Below are 11,785 nucleotides of genomic sequence, written 5' to 3' on the forward strand. Positions count from 1 at the left end.
CTGAGTCTCTTTGCTGACTCTCAATTGCTATCACTTGCATCAAACTGCTCTCTGGAAATAAACGGCGCATCTTTATTCATTGTACGCAAGCACCGCTCCAGCCCTGGATGAGCGATGATTCTGTCCAAGTAGTGATGCAGAACAGAATAGTTTACTCCCCAAGTCTCTACCTACTCTACCTGATGATAAGGGAGTGTTTTCTTCACAGGTTTCTCCACAAAGCCAGCTGACAGACATCATTTATGCAGAAAGTTGAAAGGCTTTGATTGCTTACTGATTAGAGAAAGATCCTGCAGGAATGAATTCTATCAAGGTGCTATCACTTGCATCAAACTGCTCTCTGGAAATAAACGGCGCATCTTTATTCATTGTACGCAAGCACCGCTCCAGCCCTGGATGAGCGATGATTCTGTCCAAGTAGTGATGCAGAACAGAATAGTTTACTCCCCAAGTCTCTACCTACTCTACCTGATGATAAGGGAGTGTTTTCTTCACAGGTTTCTCCACAAAGCCAGCTGACAGACATCATTTATGCAGAAAGTTGAAAGGCTTTGATTGCTTACTGATTAGAGAAAGATCCTGCAGGAATGAATTCTATCAAGGTGGCAGATGAGAAGTGCTCTTCTTGTCGTGAACTGGAATAGAAACCGGAACGTAATGAACTAAGCAATGACAAAGTCACCTCTGAGTTTTGTTTGCATATGTATAAGAGAAAGGCCTTGATTTAGAAATGTGATAGGATGCATCAAAACTCTGGACAGTACACTGTATCAAAAGAGTGGTGAGGACCTTCATCTTCACAGTTCCAGGGTTTATCCAACTCTTGCTTTAGCTCCTAGTGAGGACTGTCCTTTGAACACAGTACAGGGTGATCTTGGGGCTGATCAAGTCTGCTATTGCAGAGTTTCTGTATCTTAAAACTGCTGGATTTTTATTTGGTTTAGAAATTATGAAAAATTAATGGGGGAAACCCGTATCAATAATATTAAATACTAACAAGTAATTGAGGTTTCTACTGTACTATGACATAATTCTATCTTAGTTCTATTTTTTGCACTTCTGATCAAGCAGAACATGCTAAAGATGAATTTAATCTACACACTGTTCCTTTGAGGGGTTTGTGGGCTAAAATCAGAGCATCCTTTCTACTGGGATACATAGGGAAGTTAGGTCAGTGCTGAATAATGTATTACCAGAGTGTGATAGCTCAAGGTAACTGCCCGCCTTCTCCCCTGCAGTGTCCTGTTTTGCACATACAAATTCCCCTCTTACAGCAGCTTTAGTTTCCTATCGCAATATAGTCAAAAATACTGGAAGAAACCCATATACCCTCATTTCCTTTAAATTTCTATTAAATAGAGAAATATATATTGTATTTTCTACAGAAATACATATGTATATATGCTTATATAAGTATATACATAAATATATAAACCTTTCCTATTTATCTCCTCCTTTTTACTGCATTGCTTGTTTAGTGTTTCACCAGAACCAGGATTGTTAAGAACTGACAATAATTGTAAGTAATTACATTTATTCTAAGATATAACTTGACATTATTAACATTATTGTTGGTTACACCTGTGTCTGTACAAAGCATTTAATAGGAAAACTACATATTCCCTTCCTCCCATTCAAACAAATGAGGAGAACCAACCCTTCTCTAGCTTTTCCACATGAAAAGTTCTTTTGAAAAAAGATAAGCAGTCTTCGTGGTCATGTCGAGATAGGCTGTCAAATACCAAGAGCTGCTAGTACATTTTTAAGGTGCTGATAGAGCTTCCTAATTAGGAAGTTAGCACTATTTTATACACTGAAATACTACACTCCAAGGAAATAGTGACTATTTAGTAACTCTCTGCTATAAAATTTCTATTTAGATTTCTTCGCAACGAAGATCAAATACAAAATTTAGCTTCTTCAGTGTCACTTCTTTTCCTGTAGCTTTAAAACATTTTGTACATAAACCAATTACAAAGTACTCTGAAAACTCTTACAGATATTAATGTACTCAAAATAGAAAAGTAGTCAGTGAAGCCAGAATGAGTATAGTTATACTGGAAAAAATAACCTCTGGGTCCCTACGGCACAATTTGCTTTTGGCAAAATAAGATGTATTTACAAATTACAAAATACTTGTCCAGTGTCCATATATTAATTTTTTTTAAAAATAGTACATAAAGGCTGAAAATGGGGAAAATTGCCACAATTTTTTTCAAAGCAAAATGAAGAAAGATTTCAGTGCACTTACAAATACATCAAGTGTGCCAGCCTCCAGCCAGCCAGGAAATGCAAACTGCAAACGTGCGAACTCTGTGCAAACAGTAGTTATTATTGACTCACATCTTTCAAATTGCCCCTTTCTAAGCTCTTCAGAGTTAAAGAACAGGGAGTACAAAAAGCAATCTCACATGTTCAGTCTAGCAACCACACTAGTAAAGCAGTAGGAGGAAAAGAGCTGGAGCTAGGTCCTCAGATAGTGACTGTGTAGGGGCTGACTAATGGCTCCAGTAAGTTGTCAACTGCTTTATTGGCACTACAGCAATTTTCACTACGATGTTTGTTTAGACAAAACAGAAGACCCTGGATTTCCCGAACCAATGCAGCATTTCATGTTTCTGTTAAAATTAATTTTGATGTAGTAGGAGTCCTTAATTTTTATTTAGTTGCACGTGAAACTTTTAATGTGCTTTTGCCTCCCACCAGTGTCCATTACACCTGCAACAATGCTGGCTTGGCTTTGATTTGATTAGGCCTATCTTTCCTAGTTACATTCTGAAGAAGGATTTATGGAGATGAAGAGTGAATATACAATAAAATAGGTAACTGAAATATGAGAAAGAAATCCCGTGACTGTGAGAGTCACAAGCAAATTAAAATATTATAATCTCTCCATTCTGAATATGCTGACAATACTTTGGAAAAAAGTTCTAGGGAGTTGGCTGCAGGCAGTTCAGTAGACCTGGCTGATACAATGCAGCTTGTTACCGAGCTATCAAAACTTGCTTCCAGGAAGTTCCCTGGAGCTGGAGGCTTGCATTTATCTTGATGAGTAGCTGCATCCTTCTGTCTACTCAGCTTTAGATCTTAAGCTGACATCAGTGCTGCATTTCTAGGTCCTGCTGAGAAATCGCTCCTTTTGCTTCCATGGTCTCTCTCAACAAAAAAAGTTGTGTTATCATAATTAACCAGCTAAAGTACATAAACGATAGTTTCTATTTCTTTTCTTCTTACATTTTGTTCATTATAAATATTATCTCAAATTAAAGGAGATGAAAATGACATTAAAGAAAAATCAGAATCCATCATTCATCTGTTTGATGAAAGAGTTATGAAAACATGCTGGGATTACAGCTCCCTGTCACAGGATTTCTTGATGTTATTTTGGGTCTGTTTCAAGTGCTGCAAAGCAGCGCGGCTCCTAACCTGCCACTGCCAAGTCACAGCAGTTCACAATCAGGCTGGTTTTAGTAATCCTTATTGTATTTTCAAGAAATTACCCCGCTATTTATGTTTTATATCCCTGCAAACATTCAATTGCTTGTAACAGAATTAGAACATATGCACATTCTTTTCTTTGACAGTTGGACAAAATAATACATCAAGAACTTCTACAGTAGAATCAGTGCAAGAAATCTTACAGTATTGTTAGAACCCTGTGCAGTTTCTATCTTTTTGATTTGTCCACACTTGGTTTCCAGGTGATGTCCATTATAAATATTCCCCGTTTGAAAACTGAGAGCACCTGTGGATAGACAAATGCTTTAAAGTCCCTTCAACCCCACAATATCCAGTGATTTCTTTGAAACCTTGAGCTGCTTTTCAGTTGGACTGATGATCATTTCGAAGATGCATTGCTGTCGGTTCAAAAAACTGGAAGAAAAGTTGAGAGAGAAGGTTAAGCTATGGATTTTTAACAACCAAGTTAACCACCTGATGTCTGTCTCGTAAGACTTAAAATAGAACTGTATTACAAGGAACAATCCTCTTAGAATTTGATGTTCATCACCTGGATCATCAAAACTCAATTGTAAGTATGTATGGTAATGGCTGTTTTCTCCTGAACTTTTTTCCAATGCTTAAACTGAAACACTTTGTAACAATGTGCACTACGAGCTTTATGAATATTAACATACTGAAGTTAAATACTTTCTCAGGTTTTGGTTCTTACTCTGTTCTCGGTTTTTCCCACTTGACATCATTAGCATCTCAACTTCTCCTTCAACTCGTTATGTAACTCTTTTTATGCCATGATACTAAGCTCTCTGCGTCCAAATAATATCTAGGACTCAGCACAGTGACTTTGTATATCCCTCTGCTCCCAAACAAGAGCAAGCCTCTGCTTGTTTTTCTGTAGTTTATCATCAAAACTTTACCATCATATCCTCCTTTAGTTTGATTCACCCCATCATTCCATGTCTCCTTACGTTAAAAACTGTAATGTAATGTTACATATAAAAATTAAGACACATTACTTCAGAGGGATGCGTAAGAAGATGAGAGAACAGCATACGCATTGCAAATGATATGGTAAAGGTAGACTAAGTGCTTGTGTTCTCATTAAAAGGGTACTCTTTGCATTCTAAATTAAGCAAATTTTAAAATAAACTAAGCATGCAATTCACCTACCAAGGTCACTCTCATAAATTAGTATTCAGCTCAAGGACTGAGCAAGATACAAAATGAAAAACAAAGCCAAAAAATGGTGTCCTAGCTTTTAATTTTGTCATACAACTTTCTCTCATTTGTCAGACAGGTTTGTTGTCCTCTCAAGAACTTCTCCGTTTGGCCAAACTAGCCAAATGTGTATTGCTTGTTACTGCGCAGAGCGTTCTATGGATGGTAGATGCTACTGTATTCCTCTACATGCACCAGAGAAACGTGCCTCTTCCACTTTGCATGTATAAACCATGGGGATGTCCCATCTTCAAAACTTACATCTAAATTACTTACCAACTGACCTTACGTAGCGAGGGAATTAAGCCCTCTTAGAGTAACTTTAATGCTTTGGGTCTTTTTCACATTGTAAATGGTGCAGTGATATGCTACAGCTAAGCAGCTGTCAGCAGAGCAGTTCTAACACTGTTTGAGAGAAAGGGGGGGCTTATCAAACACGCATCAGTGTTTTCTGTGGTCTGAAACCTGGCACCTGTTATTTCAACCAGGAATGTTTACATACGTATTTTTGAGTACTTCATTTCTTCTACCTTTATGTTGTCCTTTGGCGTTACTAGGTTCTAGCAACATGCTGTCTAGCAAATTGTGTTTCTCCACTTTTACCAGGGTAACTGTTGTTATATTGGTAATACACTACTGCTACTCCACAGTGCAAACCAGTTTGCATTGAAATATCCTTTTGTATCAGGCTGCGTGGTGGCTGTCTGCTATTGAATAAGAATGCTTTTCCACTTGTTCCCATGGAGAATAGAACAGTTCATTTAAATATTAAGACCAAAAGATAACTTTATCCCCATCCACTTATAAAAAGCATTGAGATTAATTATTTCATTTTAACTTGGAAATGTTTTTTTCATTGTTTGCATTTTTTCTTTCAGGGAATCCTTTTATTTAGCTTAAAAATGTAGCAAAAGATTAATCTTACAGTGGAAGTTTTTGCTAATAAACTTCCTGGTTTGTTGAGCTGGACTTGATTCAGTAGATATGGAAGTACAAATACAGAGTTCGATCTGAGATACTCTTGCTATCTGCCCCATCCTGGCTGCTCTAAAAAATTAATATTCCAATGTTTAAAGGCACACATTTTGTTAGAAATACCTTTGTCATTATACAAACTTCCAAATCCTAAAATTTCTGTGTAATTAACATACTCTTAGTTTACATGTATAATAAGAGAAACACTGATTAACGTGAAGTCTTCCAAAAAGAAAATTATGAAATGGAGGGGGAAGAAAAAGGAGCACTTTGAAAAATACTCAGGCCTCAAGACCACTATTATCAGATACTATACACAAGGATGACTTCTTAATTTCTGTAACATACGGCCTATTACTTAAGCTCCAAGAAAACTGCTTAGTAGTGCATGGAAATACTCCCCAACAGCTTAGGAGAGAGCTCCTCATTTTACACAACTCTGTGTCATTACATTAACAGGGCTGCTCATTCAGCTGGTGTTCTGAATCCAGAAGGTGAAGAAAAAACTGATTCTTGCACTTTTGTCAAAGTCCAAGGAAGAGCCGGGCCAGAAGATAATGGTATGACTTGAAAATTACCTTTGATTCCAGCGCTAATAGCTTGCTTTTACAAACAGATTCACGAAACATTTCTTGAGTTACGCTGTGTGCACCATCCAAAGACAGCAGGTAGCTGTTTGGTTTAGGAATCTGCGCAGTGACAGACTAAGTGATGTTCTGCATCCCAAACTACACCAATCAAAATCCTAGAAAACTGCACTACAAGAACTTTTGTATAGGAAATTTAGTTCAATGAAGTGATCAGATTCTTTTTCCGTTTTGCTTTTTAAACAAAATCCAAATGAACTCCAAGCAGTAACTCAGAGAAAAGCTAATATATCTGAAATACTGCACAAAATGCACTTTCTAAATCAAATTAACTTCCTTAACTGAATAATAATGTACCTATACTTAATCTTTCAGACTTGAGCCTGTGACTGAGTTGAACTGGCCTTGAAGCACACCATGCCTTGCTCACCTAACTTTTGTATCTCCTCCGCTCTAACAGAAAGGCTTATATATCTTTAATGTATTTTTAAAGCAAAGCTAATTCTCATTTTCTTTGAAAGTAACAACCAGTAAAGTGGTATAACATACTGAATTAGAAACCTAGTAATGTATGACTACAACTGAGTTGTAGTTATACATTTTATATATATAACTGAGTATGCAAACAGGAAAACATAATTTATGAAGAAGTTTGATCAACATTTTACATAATCGTTTACTTTGTTCATAATTCAAAGCACCCCGCTGTCAATACTGTTCCGTTTTCTAAATCTTGGTTTTAGTTTTACAGAATGACAAAAATCCACTACAGAATATAATTTCTGATTTTGTGAGCATGTTTGTGAGCTTGCAAAAGTGCCACTTGAAAAATATTTAGTAAGAACTATGTCCTAGACTTCAGAAGTATTTTGAAGTCCAGTTCTAATATCCAAGGTTTAGTGTAAGTATTTCATTACTACCAAGTGAAATGGCAACTAAGTTCCAGGTATTTCTAGATCCAAAACGTGCATGGTTGAATAAAATCACTGGAGTTATGGCAAGCTACACAAGTTGAGGAACTGGCCTCTGAACAGAAGCTACAATCATTACACATGAGCTTTTTGATACTTCCCTTCTCTGACTGAGACAAGTAATTTGCACACATAGTCAATATTTTAATAGCAGGATCAGTAACTCTGGCACAAATGTTAAATTTAGCATTGGACAGATTTTGAGTGGCCAGGAGTTAGCAGCTGTGACCTCTTGAGAGAGACATCTGCAGGACCATTTGTAAGAGATAGTGCCTCCTATCTTCCTGCCCTCCTGATTTCATGTGAGCTGCTTGGCAGCACACTCCATCTTTGAGAGACAGCATTTTCCAGATCATACTAGTAGCAAAAATCAGCAAAATTAGAGGCTAGTAGCCTCTGCTTCAAGGAGGGGCAAGATGCCACCAATCAGCGGATCAGCATTGTCTTGTCACTTTGAACTGCAACACCTCTTGGCTGTCCATGAGATTTCCTTTGGCCTGCTTCACCTCTAATCTAGGAAATAAAGGTACAATCTGCTCACCACTCATACCAAACGGCCAGCCTCTGTTTTTATTGATGCAGAGACTTTGTGCACTCAGTACTATCTCATTACCATCATTTTCTCTGTAGCTGTCCTAAAAAAAGCTAAATGTACCAATCATATTGGCTACAATGTACAGTGAGATTCAAAAACTCTGTGGCAAGAGCGAATATAATTTTTTACCAAGGAAATGGGACGCTCTTTAGCTGTACTTAGGTAAAAGGGAAAAAATAGAGAATTAACGCATCGAAGACTTGAAGTTTAATGACTAATCACCGACTGATTATTCTAGATATGCTCAATATGCAGGGTGCACAGCTCTTCAGGACCTCACGGATATCTAAAGGCACGATCACTGTCTGCCTAATTCAAAAAAAAATAAGCAGAGAATTTAGCAGCTTTATCTATACAAACCAGATCAGCTATACGAAGAAATAGGAAAAAACAGTGCTAACACTTATAAAAGCAGGGACTCCCGACTCACAAACGGTATATTGCAGTTGTCAGTTCTTCACACTACGGATAAATGTTTAAAATGAATAACAAACTTTTTGGGAAGACTGTTATTACCTCGCTTGAGCAAACCTCGGGAGTTGTTAAAGTTCTTATCTCCTTCACTGCATTGCTTCAAGAGATAATTCTAACGTTCCTTACCACAGATAGGAAGATTAAAAAATGGAAGATTTAAGATTAGTTTGTTTGCTGATAATGGCGTCATATGATGTCTTACACAATGTGTTCTGCTCGGTGCAACATGGCATAGAGAGAAGTGTTTACATTTCTTACCTTCAAATAGCCTTTTGCACTGTACTGAGTGCCACTACTACTGGAAGCCCCAGCTCATTTTTTAGAGAAAGCTATTACCAGTAACTTTGCTCAGAACAGACCGATTAACTGGAGTTGCAAGAGTAAATGAACAATTATAATATTGGTATAGCAAATACATACTGTACGCAAGTATTCCTAAAGTCTACTACTCACTTCCATAGTGTCTTTTGAAAGATAAACGACCCAGTATACCAGGTTGAATCCTGCAAATGCCACTGGAAAGAGGATCCTAGAATACTGGTCTATTTTACTTGTGCCTCCAATAGCTGGTGGTGGTGGGGCTGGTGGAGGAACAGACACCGCTTGACACTGGGATGGGCTATTTGATATTATGCTGGCTTCAGGAGACTGTTCTGCTTGAGATGTTACAGAGTTTACTCGCTTCTTCAGGTTACAGTTGGAGTCAGAATGCTGTGCAAGAAAGAGGAAAACAAGAAGGTGATTTTTTTTATACAGAGTCTTGGCTTTTGTGATCACTAGGCTTGCCTCTACCTTTTTACTTCAACTTCCTCATTTTATTGCTGTTTCTCTGCTATAGAACAATCTAAGGAAATCATGACAATAATGCAAATATATAGAGGTACATTTTTGGCCTAAAGCTTTGCTGCAAACCCTTAAAAGAATATGTGCTTTCCATATTTTTAACATGGTAATAAACAGAAGAAGCTACAAGCGAGAAAGAAAAGCTGGAATTAAAAGGCAAAGAAGGTAGTGGTGTATCCAAACTTAATATATTGGTATGACTGAAGTTTATGTAGATACGAGTCAAGTTTAAACAAAATTGTCTATGGGCTGGCTCGAGTATAGTCTTCACTGGGTGAGCCCATCGATGAGTTTTGTAAACACTCACCGAATGCAGTCACACTGTAGCCTTCAAACTACCTGCGGATGAACTAGAAAACTGCTGCACAAGAGGAAAAGGGCTAACTTTACAGACATGAGTGCTAAATTGTCCTGTAGTTTTTTCTAGGACGAAACTTCATTTTCAGATATATCTTACGATTCTAACAGCAGTTTCATGGATACAGCTGAAGACAGATACTCACCCTAACTGTAATGGGACTATTTTTATCTTCACTTATGGTAAAATGAAACCAAATTATTCCTACTTCTTGTGCAATATTCATAGCCAGGTCAAATTACTCTTCAGAAAGCTGTACAGAAACTCTTAAAAATTTAGCCAGACCTCAGGAACATTAAGAGTTTACCTCCTTGTTGCTAGGCGGATGTGTACTCATTATGTACACCTGTTTTACTTGTAGCTAAGTTGCTGTATTTTTACTGTCACAAGAACAGAAGTAATAGCTTTCTTCCTTGCAGAAATGGCTTAGGAGTAAGATCTACCACAGACTCTAAACCTGCTCTAATGGGTAACAGTTACCTGCTTTCACAGCAGTATCAAATGGGAGGGAATTTCCAAATGCCTTGCTGCTACTGCCACTACCCAGGACTACCATTGGTAATGTGGATGCATGGCAGAAGTCGTGAAATGCATCTGATGGCTGAGGAAATACAGAATAATGTCTAGAGTGTCAAGTTGGTTTTTATCGTTTTGATACGAAGTAGTCAAGTTTTCTGTTAATAGGGAGAAGAAGAAACACCTTAGTCTTTAAAAAGCAACACTAACGTAAAAGATTTTAGCTGAGCTTGAGCCTAAAGCTTCATCAATAAAGGATCGCAAAACTTATTTCCAGATTATTGATGAAAAATCTTGTGCAAAAATTAACACAACATAGGCAGCTGTTTTTGTGTTTGAATAAGCAGCAGCTTTTTTGGTCAGCAGAACTAGATGGCCGAATGACTGAAGCCAGATGAGGGAAGTCACTGTCAGAATTTTGGGGATTCATCTTGCAGGATTTCTATTCACGGAAACATATTTTAGTCAATCGGATAAATGACTGAGTCACCAAAAGGAAAAGCAGCCTTTTAGGCAATATATTGCCTGTGCTTATACTTGGGCCAGTCTTTGATCTAGAAATAGTGGCCCAACACACCTGTTACCTCCTGTGTGACTCAAACCAGAGTTACCACAGGAGTTACTCTGTTAGTGGTCACTGCTACTGCCAGCGTATGAGAACAAGTGATGCTGCTGTAACATGACGCTAAGTTCTGCTCACGGGTGGACTGGTATCCAGCTGAAATTAGGGAGAGACGAATTCCTCACAGCTGATTTTAGACTGAGGAAAAGGTGGTGAGAACATCATCTTGTTTGAAAAAAACCAAAGTGCTTTTTCTGTATATATCTTTTACTTATTGCCCTTTTTCTTCCCCCACAATGCACCTACACTTCCAACTTGCCACATCCTTCCTCATCTGTTTTGCTATCTACATATTAAATGATTGCTGTGGCGTTTTGAATGGATATTAAATGGCATTCATAATCTGGGGCTGTGCCTATCTGGAACACAGATGTTTGGTTTTGTGTTTTCCAGTAACACAGCTAGCAACGGACAGATTTAAATGGAGGATGATCAACAGATGTGTCACAGAGACTGAAAGAGGGTTATCCATGTCCATTTGCACTAATCATCATAATAATCCCACTCTTTAAACAGACTGACTGAGTCTGGGCTACTGCTTTCATTCAAGTTGCTGTTCCATTTTGCTTGTACGTCCTACTTTGAACTGAACTGTAGAAGTCATAAGGTACCTTGTTTTTCTCTTTACTGCCAGGTAGCTTGACCTTTTGTGGATAATGAGTGGTTCCTAAAGATGTAAGTGCTAAGGTGAATCTTAGCCCTTTTTATCTGCCATATTCTGGCATAAGGTGGGTCAAATTCTGCTCTGGATTCTTCAGGGATGAATGGGGAGTTATTGCACTGAGGTGATGGACGTATTTAGAACGTAGAGGTAGGAAATCATTGTGATCATTAAATAGGTACTTGGAAAAGTGTAATCCTGGTCATTATTTGGAATATTTACTAAATCCCATTCTAACAGAAGGAGGATTGCTGTAAAAGGAGGATTATCTCAATATGATTTCATCTCAAGTTAGAGACAGGAAAATCTCAAGTCAGTCTGTATCCTCAAAACTTGGGGAGCATACTAATGAACTTGATGATGCCCTCGCTTCTGAGGTCAGCTTAGGTCCATTTCTATCAATGTAGTGCAGTTGTTAACTTCTGATTACCTAAAATAGCCTATTTCAATATTCAAGAAGGAACAGTGCATTTTTCTGTCTCAGTAAAGCCACAGTTTTTTGCCAC

At 37.8% G+C, this 11,785-nt stretch overlaps 1 protein-coding gene across 1 annotated transcript in view; it reads right to left on the reverse strand.

The window, feature by feature from the left end:
- Positions 1 to 3,763: 3,763 nt before the first annotated feature.
- The window catches only part of GABRA6 (gamma-aminobutyric acid (GABA) A receptor, alpha 6), a gene marked incomplete at its 5' end in the record, with an annotated part of 24,372 nt that continues 16,350 nt past the window's right edge, over positions 3,764 to 11,785 (reverse strand). The window contains 2 exons of the mRNA XM_010136794.1: positions 3,764 to 3,873; positions 8,733 to 8,990. Of these exons, the coding sequence (XP_010135096.1) occupies positions 3,823 to 3,873; positions 8,733 to 8,990 (309 nt within the window). The remainder of the gene's footprint in view (positions 3,874 to 8,732; positions 8,991 to 11,785) is intronic.

Source organism: Buceros rhinoceros, unplaced genomic scaffold (genome assembly GCF_000710305.1).
Source record: "Buceros rhinoceros silvestris isolate BGI_N320 unplaced genomic scaffold, ASM71030v1 scaffold15955, whole genome shotgun sequence".
Taxonomy (NCBI): Eukaryota; Metazoa; Chordata; class Aves; order Bucerotiformes; family Bucerotidae; genus Buceros; species Buceros rhinoceros.